The sequence below is a fragment of the Carassius carassius genome, chromosome 29, assembly GCF_963082965.1.
Source record: "Carassius carassius chromosome 29, fCarCar2.1, whole genome shotgun sequence".
Taxonomy (NCBI): Eukaryota; Metazoa; Chordata; class Actinopteri; order Cypriniformes; family Cyprinidae; genus Carassius; species Carassius carassius.
The window spans coordinates 25,918,795-25,940,847 of record NC_081783.1 but is presented as its reverse complement, the minus strand read 5'-3'; the positions used below and the strand labels follow the sequence as shown (position 1 = coordinate 25,940,847).

Below are 22,053 nucleotides of genomic sequence, written 5' to 3'. Positions count from 1 at the left end.
CTACCATCTCCTGACGAGCTGACGTCTCCAACTCTGTGTCGCCCATCTCAGGAATGCCGCTTGGCCTGGCGTTTGGCAGGCTTAGGGGCAGAGACGGGTTGCTCCACCCTTCTGCGGCTATCTCCTCACTGCGGCTGGGTTGAAGGCTGCTGCTGTGGCCGAGCGGGAGTGGAAGAGGCCCCAGGGGAGCGCCCTCTGCGACAAGCAGGCTGAGGCGGCTGCGCCGGTGGCAGGGTGGAGGCAGCAGTGGGCCGCCGGGGCAGGATGTGTCTGATGGTCTCAGACTGCTTCTGGGTGGTAGAGAACTGCTGGGCAAAGCTCTCTACCGCGTCGCCGAAGAGGCCATCCTGGGAGACAGGAGAGTTGAGAAGCTGAGCTTTCATCTTTGAAAAAGACACAAATCGACCCGTTACTCTTTTGTGGAAGAAAAAAAAAAACTCTTTCAGAGGTGTTGAAGCGCTCAGGGGATTGTGGGAGCTGTCGCAGGAAACCCAAACGAACCGCCACACCAACACCAGTGACTCTTGCTTGTAGCACGCCAGTGAAAGCAGTAAGCGATGTGTTTTGCCCCGAAGCGAATGCTTGAATGCGTGAGTTTCTCACGCTGCGCCTTATATACCCGCTCTGTGGGGTGGAGCTCGCGATGCAAATTCCGCAGACCAAGGTACTTTGTATACCATTGGCTCGTTTTGTACCACTCGAAGGTGATTGGGCAAGATCCCATTCGTAACATTGAACATGACCGACTGAAAGGTAACTGCATATTTCCATCTCAAAAATATATCTAAATCACGGCCTGTGCTCTCAATGTCAAATTCAGAAATGTAAATCCATGCATTTATGACCTCAAAGTAAGATTATTGTAATGCTTTATTGGGTGGTTGTTCTGCACACTTAGTAAACAAACTACAGCTAGTCCAAAATGCAGCAGCAAGAGTTCTTACTAGAACCAGGAAGCATGACCATATTAGCCCGGTCCTGTCAACACTGCACTGGCTCCATATCAAACATCGTATAGATTTGAAAATCTTGCTTATTACTTATAAAAGCCCTGAATGGTTTAGCACCTCAGTATTTGAGTGAGCTCCTTTTACATTATAATCCTCTATGTCCGCTACGTTCTCAAAACTCAGGTTTGAGTTTGATAATACCTAGAATATCAAAATCAATGGCGGGCGGCAGATCCTTTTCCTATTTGGCGCCTAACCTCTGGAATAACCTACCTAACATTGTTCTGGGGGCAGACACACTCTTGCAGTTTAAATCTAGATTAAAGACCCATCTCTTTAACCTGGTTTACACATAATATACTAATGTGGATCAGCACCTAGAAAGGACCTCTACATCCGTGAAAGACAGCGGAGACCAGGACAACTAGAGCCCCAGATACAGATCCCCTGTAAAGACCCTGTCTCAGATGACCACCAGGACAAGACCACAGGAAACAGATGTTTCTTCTGCACAATCTGACTTTGCTGCAGTCTGGAATTGAACTGCTGGTTTCATCTGGTCCGAGGAGAACTGGCCCCCCAACTGAGCCTGGATTCTCCCAAGGTTTTTTTCTCCATTCTTTCACCGATGGAGTTTCGGTTCCTTGCCGCTGTCACCTCTGGCTTGCTTAGTTGGGTCACTTCATCTACAGTGATACCGTTGATTGATTGCATATAAATGCACAGACACTATTTAAACTGAACAGAGATGACATCACTGAATTCAATGATGAACTGCCTTTAACTGTCATTTTGCATTATTGACACACTGTTTTCCTAATGAATGTTGTTCAGTTGCTTTAACGCAATGTATTTTGTTTAAAGCACTATATAAATAAAGGTGACTTGACTTGACTTGACTGCTGATAAATTCATTTAAAAATGGCTATCCTTGTACAACTGTGATCAGCTGTTTCTCCATTTTGGCTTTGCTTTCAATTTTGTTACAGGGCAGGATGTGCATGAGCAGCGGTGCACTTGCTGCTTCTGAAAAATTTCTAATTTAATTTAGTTCCTGTTAGATTGTGTTTTATTTGTGTCTACACCTAAATAGCCTTAAACTTACCCTTTACAATTATAAAATACGAATTAATGTTGTACAGTATAGGGGTTGCAAGACTAGTGATTTTTTACTAGTCGATTTTATATTTAAAAAATACTTGAGTTACTCGACTCGTGGATCATGCTGTTGTAAACTAAAACACATCAAATAGTTTTTTTTTTCTTCAATAAACGCTTATTAATGACAAACGTTAAGTGATCATTTGAACATGACTGAATCCATTCAATGCGCACATTTTCATTAGCAGAACTCTTTAAGCGAGTCTATAATGTTAAGTGAACTTCACTAAACAAATGTGCACGTGTGCCGCACAAACCAGTAAAAGATAAAGATGCAAACATGTAGGACAAGTAGAAAATGTATCTGTATCTAAGATGATTATTAGCCTTTTTTATTAGCCTTTTTTTTACATTTTATGCCTAAGTTACAAAAACCTCTATTCCCATGGCAAGACATCGAAATTTGTGACAGTGCCATGAATATATCCTTTAATGAAAATTCAAGATCTTCACAATCTAACATCACAAATGCCTTTGGATTAGATTGAGAAAAAAAATATGTTGATATCATTAAATTTCTAGGAGTAGTTTGTTACAATGTAAAACATGTCACTTCCTGTTGCCAGCATGTGGTGCTATGGCTATAACTGAATATGGGCATGAAGATCTGTTCTGGTCAGGAGTCTTATCCAACATGTGAAGTTTGGGGCAGATTGGACATTGTATGTCGGAGTTATAGCAACTTCCTTTTTCATGGTGCAACATCGAAATTTGTCAGGCCACCATGGACATGGCCTTAAACGAAAACTCAAGATCTTCGCAATTTAACATTGCAAAGGCTTTTAGATTACACTGACCAACTTTTGTGTTGATCTGAATAAATTTCTAGGAGGAGTTTGTTAAAGTACAACCCCTGAAAATGGCAAATATGACAAATTTTTCTGAGATCCCTCAAAATAACTGCCATACTGTTGGGATTCGGATTTCGTACCAAGAGACTTTTTTGTAGGTATTGTTGTATTACATGTGTGTACTGATTTTTGTACATGTATGTAAACGTTAGCTCGAGGTGCACTCCATTGAATTTGTATAGGTGGCGCTGTTGAGCCATTTTGCCACACCTGATGGAATATTGGCCTTCAGATGTGTCCAGGCCAAGACTCTTATCACACATGTGAAGTTTGGGGAAGATTGGACATTTCATGCCTGAGTTACAACAACATTTATTCCCATGGCGAGACATCGAACTTTGTCACGGTGCCATGGACACGCTCTTTTACAAAAACTCAAGATCTCCACAATTCACTATCACAAAGGCCTTTAGATAAGACTGACCAAAAAAAAAATTGATATCATAAAATTTCTAGGAGTAGTTCGTCACAACTTAAAACATGACACTTCCTGTTGTCAGCAGATGGCACTATAACTATAACTAAATATGGGAATTTAGATCTGTTCAGGTCAGTGGGCTTATTGAACATGTTAAGTTTTGGGCAGATTGGGCATTATATGTCTGAGATGAAGCAATTTCCTTTTCCATGACGAATCATCGAAATTTGTCAGGCCACTACGGATACGTCCTTTAACGAAAACTCAAGATCTTTGCAATTTAACATCATAAAGGCCTTTAGATTAGGCATATCTAATATGGTGCTGCTCAGAATAAATCTCTAGGAGGAGTTCGTTAAAATACAATGCATGGAAATGGCAAAAAATACACAAAATGTGCTCATAAAATTAAAAAAAAACGACTTCCTGTTGGGATTCGGAGTTTGCAAGTGTCTTTTTTGTAGGTATTGGTACTTTACATGTGTGTGCCAATTTCGATGAATATATGTGAAACATAGCTTGAGGGCTGCTGATTTTTTTTTAGAATAGGTGGTGCTGTTGAGCCATTTTGCCACACCCACTTCTGAAATCTATATCAGACGTAAATTTTCACCTGTTCTGACGCGTGTGCAAAGTTGCATGACTTTTCGAGCTGGTTTAGGCCCTCAAAAATGCGATTCATTTTGGAGAAGAAGAATTAAAGCTTCTTCTCCATGAAGAATGGAGTGACCAGACGAAACCAGCAGTTCAATTCCAGGCTGCAGCAAAGTCAGATTGTACAGAAGAATCATCTGTTTCATGTCGTCTTGTCCTGGTGATCATCTGAGACAAGGTCTTTACAGGGGATCTGTATCTGGGGCTCTAGTTTTCCTGGTCTCCGCTGTCTTTCAGGGCTGCAGAGGTCCTTTTTAGGTGCCGATCCACCATCTGGTCTGGATACGAACTGGATCCGGGTGACTGCAGTGACCCTCTGATCTGGATATAGACTGGATCTGGTGTCTACAGTGACCTCGGAATAAGAGAGAAACAGACTAAAAGCAATATTTAAAATCTATACGATGTTTGATAGGGAGCCAGTGCAGTGTTGACAGGACCGGGCTAATATGGTCATACTTCTAGTTCTAGAACTCTTGTTGCTGCATTTTGGACTAGCAGTATTTTGTTTACTAAGCGTGCAGAACAACCACCCAATAAAGCATTACAATAATCTAACCTCGAGGTCATAAACGCATGGATTAACATTTCTGCATTTGACATTGAGAGCATAGGCCATAATTTAGATATATTTTTGAGATGGAAAAATGCGGTTTTACAAATGCTAGAAACGTGGCTTTCTAAGGAAAGATTGCGATCAAATAGCACACCTAGGTTCCTAACTGATGATGAAGAATTGACAGAGCAGCCATCAAGTCTTAGACAGTGTTCTAGGTTATTACATGCAGAGTTTTTAGGTCCTATAATTAACACCTCTGATATTTCAGAATTTAGCAGTAAGAAATTACTCATCATCCAGTTTTTTATATCGACTATGCATTCCATTAGTTTTTCAAATTGGTGTGTTTCGACGGGCTGCGAAGAAATATTGAGCTGACTATCATCAGCATAACACTGAAAGCTAACACCATGTTTCATTACATTTACATTACATTTATTCATTTAGCAGACGCTTTTATCCAAAGCGACTTACAGATGAAGACAGTGGAAGCAATCAAAAACAACAAAAAGAGCAATGATATATAAGTGCTATAACAAGTCTCAGTTAGGTTAACACAGTACACGTAGCATGGGATTTTAAATAATAACATAATAAATAAAAAGAAAACGGATAGAATAAAAAATAAATAAAATAAAGAATAGAGCAAGCTAGTTAGAGGTCTTTGCACATACACACACATACATATACAATTGCATAATGAATGAAAAGAAAATAGAATATAAAAAGATTAGAAAGGTAGTTAGATTTTTTTAAGAATAGAATTAGAATAGTGAGTGTTAAAGTTAGAGGGTCAAATAAAGATGGAAGAGATGTGTTTTAAGCCGATTCTTGAAGCTGCTCGGATTGAGTTGGGGAGTTCATTTCACCAGAAGGGAACATTTAACTTAAAAGTCTGTAAAAGTGACTTTGTGCTTCTTTGGGATGCCACAATCAAGCGACGTTCACTTGCAGAACGCAAGCTTCTAGAGGGCACACAAGTCTGAAGTAACAAATTTAGGTAAATGGGTGCAGAACCAGTGGTAGTTTTGTAGGCAAACATCAATGCCTTGAATTTTATGCGAGCAGCTATTGGAAGCCAGTGCAAATTGATAAACAGAGGTGTGACGTGTATTCTTTTTGGCTCATTAAAAATTAATCTTGCTGCCACATTCTGAATTAATTGTAAAGGTTTGATAGAATTGGCTGGAAGACCTGCCAAGAGGGCATTGCAATAGTCCAGCCTGGACAGAACAAGAGCTTGAACAAGAAGTTGTGCAGCATGACCCGAAAGAAAGGGCTTGATCTTCTTGATGTTGAATAAAGCAAATCTGCAGGACCGGACAGTTTTAGCAATGTGGTCTGAGAAAGTCAGCTGATCATCAATCATAACTCCAAGGCTTCTAGCTGTTTTTGAAGGAGTTATGGTTGATGTGCCTAACTTGATGGTGAAATTGTGATGGAACAATGGGTTTGCTGGAATCACAAGCAGTTCTGTCTTGGCAAGGTTTAGTTGAAGGTGATGGTCCATCATCCAGGAAGAAATGTCTGTTAGACAAGCTGAGATGCGAATAGCTATCGTCGGATCATCAGGATGGAATGAGAGGTAGAGTTGAGTGTCATCAGCATAGCAGTGGTATGAAAAGCCATGTTTCTGAATGATAGAACCTAATGATGCATAGCCAGAGAAGAGAAGTGGTCCAAGAACTGAGCCCTGAGGCACCCCAGTAGATAGATGTTGAGACTTGGACACCTCACCTCTCCAAGATACTTTGAAGGACCTATTTGATAGGTAAGACTCAAACCATTGAAGTGTGGTTCCTGAGATGCCATTTGCCAGTAGGGTTGATAGGAGGATCTGGTGGTTAACCGTGTCAAAAGCAGCGGACAGATCAAGAAGGATAAGTACTGAAGATTTGGATTCTGCTCTTGCCAGTCTTAGAGCTTCAACAACTGAGAGCAAGAGCAAGTTCAAAAACTGAGTCTCAGTTGAATGTCCACTTCTGAAGCCAGATTGGTTGCTGTCAAGGAGATTGTTGTGTGTGAGAAATGTAGAGACTTGTTTGAACACAGCTCGTTCAAGTGTTTTTGCAATAAAAGGAAGAAGGGAAACTGGTCTGTAGTTCTCTAAAAGAGATGGGTTGAGGTTGGGTTTCTTAAGTAGTGGAGTTATACGTGCCTGTCTAAATGATGAGGGAAAAACACCAGTGTGGAGGGAAGTGTTGATGATGTGAGTGAGTGCAGGTACAACTGCAGGAGAAATGGCTTGAAGGAGATGAGATGGAATAGGATCAAGCGGGCAAGTTGTAGGGTGATTAGAAAGGATGAGTTTTGAGACTTCTGCCTCAGAGAGTGAAGAGAAGGATGTAAATGAGTGTAAGTTTGCTGTTGATATGAGCTTGACTGATTGTGGTGTGGAAAATTGTGCACTAATGTGTTTAATTTTATTAATGAAAAACGTTGCAAAGTCGTCAGCTATTAGAGATGAAGCAGGAGGGGGAGGAGGAGGACAAAGAAGTGAGGAAAATGTTTTAAAAAGCATGCGAGAGTTAGATGAATTGTTAATTTTGTTATGGTAGTATGTCATTTTAGCAGAGGAAACATTAGCAGAGAAAGAAGATAGGAGTGACTGATACACAATAAGGTCAGTAGTATTTTTGGACTTGCGCCACACCCTTTCAGAAGCTCTAAGCTTAGAACGGTGTTCGCGTAGAACATCAGATAACCAAGGGGCAGAAGGGGTGTTACGGGCTGGCCTGGAAGATAAGGGGCAAACAGTGTCTAAACAAGATGTAAGAGTGGAGCAGAAAGTATCAGTAGCACTGTTCGCGTCCAAAGATGCAAACAGTTTAGGGGAAGGAAGTGAAGATGAAACCATTGCAGATAGCCGTGAGGGTAAAAGTGTGCGTAGGTTACATCGAAAGATGACATGTGGAGGGGTAAGTGATGTGTCAGGGATCATGTTGAGGTTAAGAGTGAGGAGGAAGTGATCCGACGTGTGCAGTGGAGTAACCAGAACATGATCAGTAGAGCAGTTTCGTGTATAAATAAGATCCAGGTGGTTGCCTGATTTGTGAGTAGCAGTAGTTGACACTCGGTTGAGATCAAATGAGGCAAGCAGAGTGTGGAAATCGGCAAACAGAGGTTTATCTAGATGAATGTTGAAATCTCCAAGCATAACTAGGGGAGTACCATCCTCAGAAAAGGTTGAGAGCAACACATCTTATTCATCCAAAAAGTTACCCAGTGGTCCCGGGGGTCGATAGACAACTAAAAAATGTATTTTAAAAGGGTAGGTAACAGTAACTGAATGAGATTCAAAGGAGCTGTTGATACCCAAAGATGGTAAAGGATTAAATTTCCAATCATTAGAGATGAGCAGACCAGTACCTCCACCTCTTCCAGTCAAAGGGGGGGAGTGGGAAAATGAGAAATTATTGGAGAGTGCTGCAGGTGTAGCAGAGTCCTCTGGTTTGATCCAGGTCTCTGTTAGGGCCATGAGATTAAGCTTTGAATGACTAATAATAGAAGTAATGAAATCGGCTTTGTTTACAGCAGACTGGCTGATGATATCTCCCAAGGGTAACATATAGAACGTAAAGTCAAGTCAAGTCAAGTCACCTTTATTTATATATAGCTTTAAATAAAATACATTGCGTCAAAGCAACTGAACAACATTCATTAGGAAAACAGTGTGTCAGTAATGAAAAATGATAGTTAAAGGCAGTTCATCATTGAATTCAGTGATGTCAGCTCTGTTCAGTTAAATAGTGTCTGTGCATTTATTTGCAATCAAGTCAACGATATTGCTGTAGATGAAGTGACGCCAACTAAGCAAGTGGCTACGGTGACTTCGGAATAAGAGAGAAACAGACAAATATTAGCGTAGATGCCATTCTTCTAATGATGTAGCAAGTACATGGGGTGTTATGGGAAGTGTTTCCGGTTCCGGTTAACCTAATTAATGCAGCCTAAAAATCCTTTAACGGATTTGGATATTAGGTTAAAGAGATGGGTCTTTAATCTAGATTTAAACTGCAAGAGTGTGCCTGCCTCCCGAACAATGTTAGGTAGGTTATTCCAGAGTTTAGGCGCCAAATAGGAAAAGGATCTGCCGCCCGCAGTTGATTTTGATATTCTAGGTATTATCAAATTGCCTGAGTTTTGAGAACATAGTGGACGTAGAGGATTATAATGTAAAAGGAGCTCATTCAAATACTGAGGTGCAAAACCATTCAGGGCTTTATAAGTAATAAGCAATATTTTAAAATCTATACAATGTTTGATAGGGAGCCAGTGCAGTGTTGACAGGACCGGGCTAATATGGTCATACTTCCTGGTTCTAGTAAGAACTCTTGCTGCTGCATTTTGGACTAGCTGTAGTTTGTTTACTAAGCGTGCAGAACAACCACCCACTAAAGGATTACAATAATCTAACCTTGAGGTCATAAATGCATGGATTAACAAAGAGTAAAGAGTAGTGGCCCTAGTACTGAGCCTTGAGGTACTCCATACTGCACTTGTGATCGATATAATACCTCTTCATTCACTGCTACTAATTAATGGCGGTCATATAAGTACGATTTAAACCATGCTAATGCACTTCCGTTAATACCAACAAAGTGTTCAAGTCTATGCAAAAGAATGTTGTGGTCAATTGTTTCAAATGCAGCACTAAGATCCAATAGAACAAATAGAGAGATACAACCACGATCAGATGATAAGAACAGGTCATTTGTAACTCTAAGGAGAGCAGTCTCAGTAATATGATACTGTCTAAATCCTTACTGGAAATCCTCACATATACCATTTTTCTCTAAGAAGGAATATACCTTCTTGGTACACCACCTTTTCTAGTATCTTGGACAGAAAAGGGAGATTCGAGATTGGTCTATAAGTAACTAGTTATTTGGTGTCAAGTTGTGGTTTTTTGATGACAGGCTTAATAACAGCCAGTTTGAAGGTTTTGGGGACATATCCTAATGACAATGAGTAATTAATAATAGTCAGAAGAGGATCTATGTCTTCTGGAAGCACCTCTTTTAGGAGCTTAGATGGTATAGGGTCTAACATACATGTTGTTGGTTTAGATGATTTAACAAGTTTATACAATTCTTCCTCTCCTCTAGTAGAGAATGAGTGGAACTGTTCCTCAGGAGGACTATAGTGCACTGTCTGATGCGATACTGTAGCTGATGGCTTAATGGTTACAATTTTATCTCTAATAGTATCGATTTTAGAAGTAGTTCATAAAGTCATTACTGCTGTGATGTTGGGAAATGTCAACACTTGTTGAGGCTTTATTTTTCGTTAATTTAGCCACTGTATTGAATAAATACCTGGGGTTATGTTTGTTTTCTTCTAAAAGAGAAAGTAATCGGATCTAGCAATTTTTAATGCTTTTCCATAGGATAAGTTACTTTCCCGCCAAACAATACGAAATACCTCTAGTTTTGTTTTCCTCCAGCTGCGCTCCATTTTTCGGGCTGCTCTCTTTAGGGTGCGAGCATGCTCTTTATACCATGGTGTCATACTGGTTTCCTTAACCTTCCTTAAGTTTAAAGGAGCAACTGTATTTAAAATGCTAGAAAAGAGAGAGTCCATAGTTTCTGTTACATCATCAAGTTGTTCTGAGGTTTTGGATATGCTAAGGAATTCGGATACATCAGGAAGATAACTTAAAAGGCAGTCTTTTGTGATAGAAGTGATGGTTCTACCATACTTGTAACAAGAAGTAGAATTTACAATTTTGGCTATATGAAGTTTGCACAAAACTAAATAATGATCTGAGATAGCATCACTTGGCTGCATAATTTCAACACTATCAACATCAATTCCATGTGACAGTATTAAATCTACAGTAGAGTATGATTTCGACAATGAGTAGGTCCTGAAACTTGTTGTCTAACCCCAGTAGAGTTCAGAATGTCTATAAATGCTGATCCCAAGGCATCTTTATCAACATGGATATTAAAAACACCAACTATTAAAACTTTATCTGCAGCCAGAACTAACTCGGATGTAAAATCACCAAACTCTTAAATAAAGTCTGTATGGTGCCCTGATGGCCTGCATACAGTAGCCAGTACAAACCTCACATGGGATTTATCATTAACATTTGTTTCACTGGATTGTTATATGAAGCACCATTACGTCAAACGAGTTATACTTGAAGCCTGCCCTCTGAGAAATACTGAAAACATTGTTATAAATTGAAGCAACACCTCCCCCCTTGCCTTTTAGACGCGGCTCATGTTTATAGCAGTTATCTTGGGGGGTGGACTCATTTAAAATAATGTAATCATCAGGTTTTAGCCAGGTTTCTGTCAAATAGAGCACATCTAGATTATGATCAGTGATCATATTATTTACAAAAAAAATTTCGTATAAAGGGATCTGATATTCAATAAGCCAAGCTTTATCATTTGTTTATCCGTATTGCATCTGTTTTTTATTTGTTGAACCTCAATTAAATTGTTACTTTTAACTTGGTTTGGACGTTTTTTGTATTTTCTAGTTCGGGGAACAGACACAGTCTCTATAGTGTGATATCTAGGTGAAAGAGTCTCTATGTGCTGAGATTTAACTGACCTCTGTGACGTGAGGCAGCTAGCAGACGGTCGGTTTTAGCCAGTCTGTCTGCTTCCTGACCTGGGCCCCAGTTAGTCAAGTATAAACTCTAAGACTATTTGCCATATTTCTAGAGAGAAGAGCGGTGCCACCCCAGGAGGGATAAGAGCATCTCTTTTTAACAGGTCAGGTCTGCCCAAAAAACTCGTCCAATTGTTTATGAAACCTATGTTATTCTGCGGGCACCACTTTGAGCCATCCAGCCATTGAATGTGGAGACAATCTGCTATCTATCTCGTCACCACGGTAAGCAGGGAGGGGACCAGAGCATATTAAATTGTGTGAAGTGACATACAGCCAAGTATGGTGACCCATACTCAGAATTCGTGCTCTGCTTTTAACCCATCCAAGGTGCACACACACAGCAGTGAACACACACACACCATGAACACACACCCGGAGCAGTTGGCAGCCATTTATGCTGCGGCGCCCGGGGTGCTTTTGGGGGTTCAGTGCCTTGCTCAAGGGCACCTAAGTTGTGGTATTGAAGTGTCTGACATCATGCTTGCACGTTCACACACCTCTTTAATGTTATTTTTAGTGATGTCCGACTGGCGAAGTCGAACATCATTAGCACCGGCATGAATAACATTCTTACTGGATTTACGTTTAGCATTAGCCAGCACTTTTAAATTTGCCAAGATGTCAGGCGCTCTGGCTCCCGGTAAACATTTGACTATGGTGGCTGGTGTCTTTATATTCACGTTCCGTACAATAGAATCGCCAATAACTAGAGCACTTTCATCAGGTTTCTCAGTGGGTGCATCACTGAGTGAGGAGAACCTGTTTAATGTTTTGATTTGAACAGAAGAGCAGTGTTTTGACCCACGACTATGCTGCCTGCCTCACTGTCACCCAGTTGCCCTGCTGCAGGGGCTCTGTTGCCGGAACTGAACAATGTCCAGGAATCCCCGAGCTAGACGCATCCAAAGCCGTATCTAGAGCCCTAACATTCTTTCTCTCCTCAATTAAAGTTTGGATGTGTGTGTCTAATTCTGAAATATTCTCTGTCAGCCTAACTATTTCCCTGCATTTATCACATGTGAATCCCTCATCTGCGACAGAGATAGATAAAATGTATATGTGGCAAGAGGAGCAAATAACAATAGCAGGAGAAGCCATTACTCACCGTGCTTGATGAAATATTCTTACCACAGCTGTTTGACGAACTTGTGAAAAACTGGAGCGAGAGAGGAGAGGAGAAAAGAAAACAGCGATAGGTTTCGAATGAAAACGTTATTGACAAGCTAACGAGTGCTAACGCAATGCAGGTGTACTGCACTCACGGATATAAAATGAAAGTGAACGATCAAAACTAATCTGATAAGATTGATCGATAATATCAGAAATATGGTGAGAATTAAGTTATATTTTATCACTTTAAAAAACAGAGAGTGATAGTAAGATAATGATTATAGAGAAAAAAAAAACAGCTACACGGAGCTACGATCAGCTCCAGCAAGGCCAACAGGAAGCAGAGAACACACTGTCTAACAGCGACACCCGCAGTCATAGCAACTGCGAGGAATTTTTAGTCCTGGAAATACATTTATTTTTTGCTGAAACTTCTGGGTCTAAATTGAAGAGCAGGTCATGGTTGCCTAGCAACAGCAGACGCCACTGGAGCACAAGTGTAGATTGCAGGCTAAATAGTGCTTTGGAAAAAAGGAGAAAGCGGCGCGCCTAGCGTTTTCAGTCGCGACATCATGCAAATGTGGTTTTGTTTTGAAGGAGAATTCTTATCATTATTATTATTGTTTATTATTATCATTTTTTTGCTGGACTTGGTCGAGACCAGCGAGAACATTTGGTAAGTCCAATGGTCAAGTCCGAGACAAGTCAGAGTGTAAACGCAACAAGTCTTAGACAAGTCCGAGTCGATAGAAAAATGTCTTTCCATGCCTTGTACTTTGACAAACACCTTTTACAGATTTAATCGTATTATCTTTAAATTTGGTGAGGGTCATCATAAGACCTTTTTGATTTTAAATTGCTAAAATTTTGAGTTTTTGTTGAGGGGTGTGTCCTTGGTGGCCTGACAAATTTTGATGTTTTGCCATGAAACAGGAAGTTGCTCTAACTCAGGCAAGCAATGTACAATCTGCCCCAAACTTCACACATATGATAGGTGTTCTGTCCTGAACAAACACCCATGCCCAAATTCATTTATTGTCATAGCGCCACCTGCTGGTAACAGGAAGTGACATGGTTAACACTGTTTTGGACTCCTGTTAAGGAAAATATTAAAAAGTGTCAGCAAGTGTTACATAGGCTGGCAACATGCTATATACATATTAAAACTTTCAGCAACACTTAGCTAAGTGCTAAAGCATGCTATTAATGCAGTGAAACAGAACATTACTATAACTCATGCATACAATGTCCAATCTACCTCAAACATAACAAGTTTGATTAGAGTCCTGGCCTGAAGACATCTACATGTTCATATTTGTTTATAGCTATAGCACCACCTACTGGCAACAGGAAACGGCATGTTTAACACTGGTATAGACTCCTTGTAAAATAATAAAAAGCATCAACAAGTGTTAAATATGCTGGCAAAATTTTAGAAGCATGCTAAAACATGCTAGCAGCACTTAGCTCAGTGTTAAAGCATGCTACTAATGCAATGAAACAAGCAATGTCCGATCTGCCCTAAACTTCACAAGTTTAATTGGAATCCTGGCCTGAAGACATCAACATTTGGTTATAGTTATAGGCCACCTACTGGCAACAGGAAGTGACATGTTTTACACTACTATGCACTATTAGCAACAGAGTAAAATATGCCATTGTGTACTAAACATGCTAGAAATATTCTCAAACCTGCTAGCAACACTTACTAAGTGCTAAAGCATGCTATTAATACTATGAAACAGGAAATTGTTGTAACTCATGCATACAATGCCCAATCTGCCCCAAACTTCACATGTTTGGTAAGGTTCCTAGTCTGAGGACATGAACATGTCAATATCCAGTTATGGTCATAGCACCACCAACTGGCAGCAGGACGTTTGGTGAATTTGATGCATTTATCCAACATTAACCACTTTAAAAGCATATTGCCTACTGTTCGCTGTTTCCCAACAGCCACTGGGTGACAGTGAGCCTGGGTGCGAGGGCCCTTTCATCGCTGCTTGCAGCTTTAATTCTTATTGTATTTTTCTAGTACTCAAATAAATCACTTATATGATGTCTAGGTTTCTGTCTGTTGTTTTATAATTGAAAACAATGCAGTGGTATGTTTAATGACTACAATAGTTTGTAGAACCCTTCAATACAGTTGGTAAATATTTTTTATATTTGGGGTGGGGGGCTAGACAGTCTCAGAAAAATTGTTGCAGGAATCTAATTTTTTCATGGGATCTTCTTCAGATTTGAAATAGAAACTCATGAGATATGTGACTTTCAACCAAATACTTTTCTAGATTGCTCCAGGACTGATTTAATGTATTTTTATAGTAATATAACTTTTTTTTTATATAGTATAACTTTTAATATTTTTTAGCATTATCAACTCGGGTTGATATAAAGCCCTAAGAGTATTCTTTCCAAAGACACCAAAATGATGTGTAACAAACATAAGTAAGGAACTGTTGCAGTTTCAATTTAGGTAGGGCACTTTCAGCTGTGAGTCCCATAATGGGTGGTCCGGTTAACAGGTTAATAGATTTTGTTACAATTTATAAAAACCTTCATAGTCACGGGAAGAAGTAGGCGGGAACCGGTGGACATTTAAATAAAACCTTTAATAACAAAATAAACACAAATCAGCGCGACAGCCTCTCATAGATGACGGCCGCGCACAAACAAAACCAAACCACAAAATAAAATTCAGGCCTGGTCCTCTCTAGTCCTTTTCTTTTTTATCCTTCCGATCTCCTTCATGAAACTCAAGTGGAGAGAGTGGCGCAGGTGTAGCTCATTTCAAATCACTCCACCAGCCTCGCTCTGTTCGCACGGCTCTCGGCCCCCGCCCCACTCGTCACATACCCCCATCGTCCCTCGCAAGCCGGGGGGTACTCCGGAGACTGCGCTCTACTCCCCCCTCTGGGGGAACCAATCACGGTGGCTGTGGGTACCTGGGGATAAGGACAGACAGACGAGGTGAGAGAAAAGGAGACGGAAGGACGAGGAGTGACAGAGACGAGAGGGGAGAGAGGAGGTGAACTCTGGGTGAACAGCTGGGTGAACTCTTCTGCGGTGCCTGGCGGCGGCACTGGATGGCCCTCGGTGGATGGCATGACACACCTCGGCCGCCCAGTGGACGGCGACGGCTCCTCTGGTTTAGGCAGCCGGCAGGAGTCCCCCGTTCCCTGCTTCTCTCCATTATAGCGGATGACAGCAGGCTCCGGCCCCAGGCGAACGGCGGCGACTCCTCCGCTCCCGCAAGGATGGCAGAGAAGAAAAATAATCAGATCTAACAGGTTTTAACCACATTAACTCTGGGGACCCACCGGTGGGTCCAATATTGCATATGCCTAATTCTCAAAAAATCTAAATAACAGCTCAAGTGGTTAAGGGGTTTTTTTTTTTTTTTGTAGGATAGCGTACTTTCCCACCAAGCAATATGAAATACCTCTAGTTTTGTTTTCCTCCAGCTATGTTCCAATGTCCGAGCTGCTCTCTTTAGGCTGCAGCAGAGCTCGTTATACCATGGTGTCAGACTGTTTTCCTTAATCTTCTTAAAGCGTAAAGGAGCACCTGTATCTAAAATGCTAGAAAAGTTAGAGTCAATAGTTTCTGTTATATTATCAAGTTTTTCTGAGCTATTGGATATGCTGAGGGATTGAGATAAATCAGTAAGATTAGTTTTAGGATTAGAATAAAAGTTTTAGCTATATGTAGTTTGCACAAGACTAGATAATGATCTGAGATATCATCACTTGGCTGCATAATTTCAACACCATCAACAGCAATTCCATGTGACAGTATTAAATCTTAACAATGAGTAGGTCCTGACACGTTTTTTCTAACCCAAATAGAGTTCAAAATGTTTATGAATGCTGATCCCAATGCATCTTTTTCATTATCAACATGGATATTAAAATCACCAACAATTAAAACTTTATCTACATCCAGCACTAATTTGGATAAAAAATCAGCAAAGTCTTTAATAAATTCTGTATTGTGCACTGGTGGCCTGTATACAGTAGCCAGTACAAACATCACAGAGGATGTATCATTAACACGTGTTTCTCTGGATAATGTTATATGAAACACCATTACTTCAAATGAGTTATACCTTAAGTCCGCTCTCAGAAAAATACTGAAAATATTATTATAAATGGTAGCAACACCTCCCCTTTACCTTTTAGATGTGGCTAATGTTTATAAAAGTAATCTTGGGGGGTAGACTCATTTAAAATAATGTAATCATCTTTTTTAAGCCAGGTTTCTGTCAAACAGACCACATCTAGGTTGTGATCAGTGATCAAATTATTTACAAAAAGTACTTTCGTAGAAAGGGACCTGATATTCAATAAGTCAAGCTTTATCATTTGTTTATCCTTGTTGAACATAAATTCAATTGTTACTCTTAAATTGGTTTGGACTTTTTTTTGTATTGTCAAGTTCAGGGAACAGACACAGTATCTAAAGTGTGATATCTAGGTGAAAGAGTCTCTGTGTTGAGAATTAGCTGATTCTGTGGCATGAGGCTGCTAGTTGACAGTTGGTTTAGCCAATCTGTCTGCTTCCTGACCTGGGCCCCAGTTAATTAAGTCCAAACTCTACAGAGAAAAAGGTTTTGCCCTTGGCTTTAGCACAGTGTTGTACTCTACTCACACTCCATCTCCAGGAATTTAGTCAGCAAATGTGCTCAATGAGCAAAACTCCAGCATTTCATTGATGTCTAATCTGAATGTCTCTGATTGGCAATTGCATTAATAATCTCAACAAAATCATGTGTGATTTGTTATAATGCACAACACAGTAAATGTGTAAAAAGAAATAAGATGCATTATGAGCAGAAGTTTTATACCACAATCAACCATTTTCATTTTCACTTTGTTCATGACAGCTATAATAGATTTAATTTAATTATGGAGTGCCAATTTTGTCCAGTCTGGTGGCATTTTTGCCTCAAGCTCCCATTTTTTTTTTTCAGATCAGTGGCCAGGGGAAGGCTATATGATTTAGTAAGAGAGCGGTCCAAAACATTTGGCCACTTGCCCGAAAAGAGAGAACTGTACCGAAAGTAATGATTAAATCCCAAATGATTGGCATCGCTGGTTCATTTGACAGAAATACGGAACACAAATAATAATAAAGCTGAAAATAAATGTTTCTCAGGTCAGTCAGAGTGCTCATGGTATGCATAGTGCTTACAGGTGCATACCTGAAGGCAACCCTGCCTGACATAAACTATTATCGACATAGCGAACCATAGAGGATGCAGTTCATAGTTCCCCTGAAAGAAACACCTTGTCTTGACCTGTGTCTGAAACATACATTCAAAAAATACCAACAACATGTTGGCCGGCGACAGCTCATGACGTCAGTGTTGGTGTTTGTGGTGAAGATGCGTTCATCTCTCGAAGGGAGTTGGATGCACTCTGCTGTGCTCATTGTGATGCATTCGTGGAACTAGTCAGGGGGATGAGAGTATTTCACCATTTACAGAGAGTTTGAACACTTTAGAGATTTTAGAGATACTTAGAACAGTATCTCTAAAGTCCGTTTTAAGAGGACTTTGGACCACTGGGCAACAGTCCAGTTCTTCTTCTCCTTAGCCCAAGTAAGACGCCTCTGACATTGTTTGTAGTTCAGGAGTGGCTTAACAAGAGGAATATGACAACTGTAGCCAAATTCCTTGACATGTCTGTCAGATCAACAGTCTTATCCCATGATTGTGTAGCCTGGTGAACCAAACTGAAAGAGCATTTTGAAGGCTCAGGAAACCTTTGCAGGTGTTTTGAAATGATTAACTGATTGGCATGTCACCATATTCTAATTTGTTGAGATAATGAATTGGTGTTTTTTGTTAAATGTGAGCCAAAGTCATCACAATTAAAAGAACCAAAGACTTAAACTACTTCAGTATGTGTGCATTGAATTTATTTAATGCACGAGTTTCACAATTTGAGTTGAATTACTGAAATAAATAAACTTTTCCAAGACATTCTAATTTATTGAGATGCACCTGTACAGTCAATGGTGATGTAAGTAAATTTTCTGTCAGTGGTGTTACTGTCAGTGATGTTACTGTAAGTGCTATTACTGTCAGTAGTGGTAATAGTTTCTTTCAATGTCCTTACTGTTAGTAATGTAACTGATTTTTCTGTTGGTGGCGTAACTATAAATGGTATTACAGTCAGTAGTAGTGTTACTTTCAGTGCCATTAAAGTCATTAATTTGGTGTACTGTAACATTGCTATCAAAAGTGTCATTAAACGGTAGATCATAGTTTCTGTAAGCTAGTGGATCTTATTTGGTGAATATATTTTTAGTGTCATTTCACTGTTTCTCTTTTTCTCTTTTAGGGAGCGTCGTGAACAGGAGCTGCATGAAGCATACTGGAACGCCCGCACACCAGAAGAAGCAGCTTCTGTGCTGCAGTGTTATGCCCAGCGTTTTACCATCAGTGAGGCAGTTATTGAGTGCCTCAAACTCCCCAAGCTTCTGGAGAGGAGTGTGTCGGCTGACCCCACTCGTCACTCCTTTTCTTTGAGTGCTTCCATAAACCCACTGCAGTACCTGAGGCAGCAGTCACTTCCCTTGGCCAAATTTACATCCATGGTCGAAGCACGGGTGACGGGATACAGCACAGAGCATGAATTCGTGGGAGATGTGACAGCGCCCTCGCGGGGTCCAAAAGCTTACAACAGTGCTACTGCTGAAATGAGAACAGCTAAGGTTCAGCCAGCTCAACATTTCTCCTTGCAGAGTTTTACTTCTTAAGAGGTTTTATAACTGATACAAATATCTATAGCTTAGAGATAAAACTGATTTTTAAGTAAAAATCTCAAGCTATCCACATTAATTTTATATTTTTTAAATCTCAAACTGCTTTTATGTCAGTAAATGCCTAATTTATATTCCCCTTTAAGAGAAATCTAAGTTTATATTTAAATTGTTCATTACTAGGAGCTCCATTTTACCTTTGGAGCTGTTAATGTGCAGCTTCTGAGCAATGTAACATTGGTTGCTAAAGCAACAATTTGTTGTGCTAATATCCTGGATAATTTAGTGCTGTAGGAACACTATCTGTTGGAATAGAATTGTAGTGTTTTCAGAAAGCATAAAATGTAGCAGATGTTGCCCTCTGGTGGCTGGAATGAGGTAAAGTGGGCATGTGTTGAATGGGTGCTAGTGTTCAGCCGGTATGTGGGTATTTGTGAATTTGTTCTTTCTATGTGAAGTTCTCCCTACAAAGACAAAAACAGAGAGCTCAGAGAGAGCAAATAAGCTTAAACACACACACACACACACACGCACACACACACACACACACGCACACATACACACACATTTGTTTTTCTGTCATGGCAGAGGCTTTTTGTTAACTTACATTTACATATTAGTTTGGCAACTTACAAAAAAGGAGAACAACAAAAGCAATCAGACCAACAATAGAGCAACAGTATAAAGTGATGTAACAAGTCTCAGTTAGTCTAGCACAGTACACATAGCTTAAAAAAAGTAGAATAGAATACAGTAGAATGGGCAGGTGCTAGTATTAGTTGGACTTATTTTAAATATTGAGCCAATGATTACATAAATATATTCCCTTACCCCTAATATTCCCTACCTCTTTACAGTTTTACGTGGTCTTTAACACATTATTTAATATGTGTACTAAGCAGATTTTTTTGTGGGAGCTGTTGACTGACAGCTTACCTAAATGCTAATTGAATTTATATAATGGACTACACTGCAAAGAAATGAAGAAATTCAGTAGATTTGTCTTTTTTTTTCTTCTGTAAACATCTGTAAAATAGACTGCATTTTTTGGGAAGCTGAATTGCACATTAGGACTAACTAGGACATACCATTGAGACTTTTAGAGAATATATATATATTTCAGAATACATATAATTTTAGAGAATATAAGGTTTTAGAGAATATATTTTTATGAAGTAATATTTTTCATAACGTTTTTCTATATATCAAGGATAAATCTAGAAAAATTAAGTGGGGCTTATGCTTAAAACAAGAAAAAAATGGCAACATGTTAAAAAAAAAATAATAATAAAGGATATTCTCTGGAAACGAATCTGCACAGTAATTTTATATTGTCCTTGACTTAAAATACAATTTAAGTACACTTAGCAGTGTAGATCTAACATCACACGAAAGTGTCAAAGCAACTTTACAGTATGAGATAGGAAAAATTGTGTGTAATAATACAAAATAGCAAACACAAAATATTTTCAGTTAAAGTCAATTTATCATTGATTCAGTGATGTCATCGTCCAGCTCAGTTCAGTTCAATTTGTCTCTGTGCATTCACGTTTATGATATTGCTGGAAATTAAGTGTCCCCAACTTAGCAAGCCAGCGGCGACAGCAGCAAGGAACCAAATCTCCATTGGTGACAAATTGAAAAAAAAAAAAGAAATCATAAAAGCACAAAAAAAACTTTATATGCAGTCAGCCTTCATTTATTTGTTTAAAATAAGTGGCTGAAAATATAGACAACATCAAGATTAAGTGAGTAGAATTAACTTATTCATGTGCATTCAACATAGTAGTCATCAGTTGATCCAATTGAATCCTCAGGTGATCTGTAAAATAAATTAAGCTACTGATATGACTGGAGTTACCCATTCAATTTGGTGAATAAAATAAAAGTACTACTTATATTGTTCTATGTAAAATAAAATAAAAATATTTCACATACAGCTTTGCATCTAAAAGTAAATATGCCTTGTTTTAAAGATGTTTACAAGAATATGAGACAAAAAAAAAAGATTAAGAAAATAAGGGGAATAAATGTCTATTCTGAATGTTGAATCTCTCTCTCTCACTCAGGTGGATGAAATAATGTGCGTGACTGGAGAAAGAAAGGATGCCAGCAATAGCAATAAGAAGGGAGGACCACAGAAAAACAAAGAAGCAGAAGATGATTATCTGCGGTTCTTCCCATCTTCTTACCAACACACAGCCTCAGACATCACAGATACTGATATGTCAGGGGTCCAGCCCACAGACCAGACTCTCTCATCCATGTGCACACAAGAGTGTTGCGAGAAAGACACAAAAACAACAGAGGTAAGCATTTGCTGTAACCCATACAAGCAAAAGAATGTGAAAAAAGAATCCAGCACTACTTACTCTATACCAACGTATTTGTATTCTCTACATCAAAAGTAGTTATGGATTCTTTTTTCTTTTCTTTTTTTTCTTTTGTTACATTTTTGTACATAGTTTTTTTTTTTTTCAAGCACCTTGTAAAGTTGCTCCAGAACCTACTCACCCCATACTCAACCCATACAAGCAAAAGAATGGAGAGTTTACATTCAATACAGCAGTTGAGTGGATTCTTATCATTCAAGAAGTCTGTCTGTTGCACAGGTTGAAGGTGGAACAGTCCCACAGGCTGGTGATGTCGCTTTATTCCCAGAAGTGTTGGAGCTAAAAGCAGAAAAGATAGGTTGGTTAGCTTTTATTTGATAAATGTCCTTGCTTATTATACAAAATACACTTTTTTCTTAATTAAAAAAAAAAAAAATGCTTTGGAAATGCATGTTCATGTCCATGTTCCTGTGTAGATCAAGAGCAGACAGATAAGATATATATGAGTCAACCGGCCATGATTCAGTTTGACAACTCTGCTGTGCAGGTTAGCATAAAGGAATCTGTATTGTATTTGTGTTTATATAAAAACACAGGAAAAATACTATATACA

General features: G+C 39.4%; 1 protein-coding gene across 1 annotated transcript in view; it reads left to right on the top strand.

The window, feature by feature from the left end:
* Positions 1-22,053, top strand: part of limch1b (LIM and calponin homology domains 1b) — a 212,840-nt gene that overhangs the window by 158,781 nt on the left and 32,006 nt on the right. The window contains exons 8-11 of the mRNA XM_059516453.1: positions 18,687-19,059; positions 21,177-21,416; positions 21,720-21,798; positions 21,917-21,987. Of these exons, the coding sequence (XP_059372436.1) occupies positions 18,687-19,059; positions 21,177-21,416; positions 21,720-21,798; positions 21,917-21,987 (763 nt within the window). The remainder of the gene's footprint in view (positions 1-18,686; positions 19,060-21,176; positions 21,417-21,719; positions 21,799-21,916; positions 21,988-22,053) is intronic.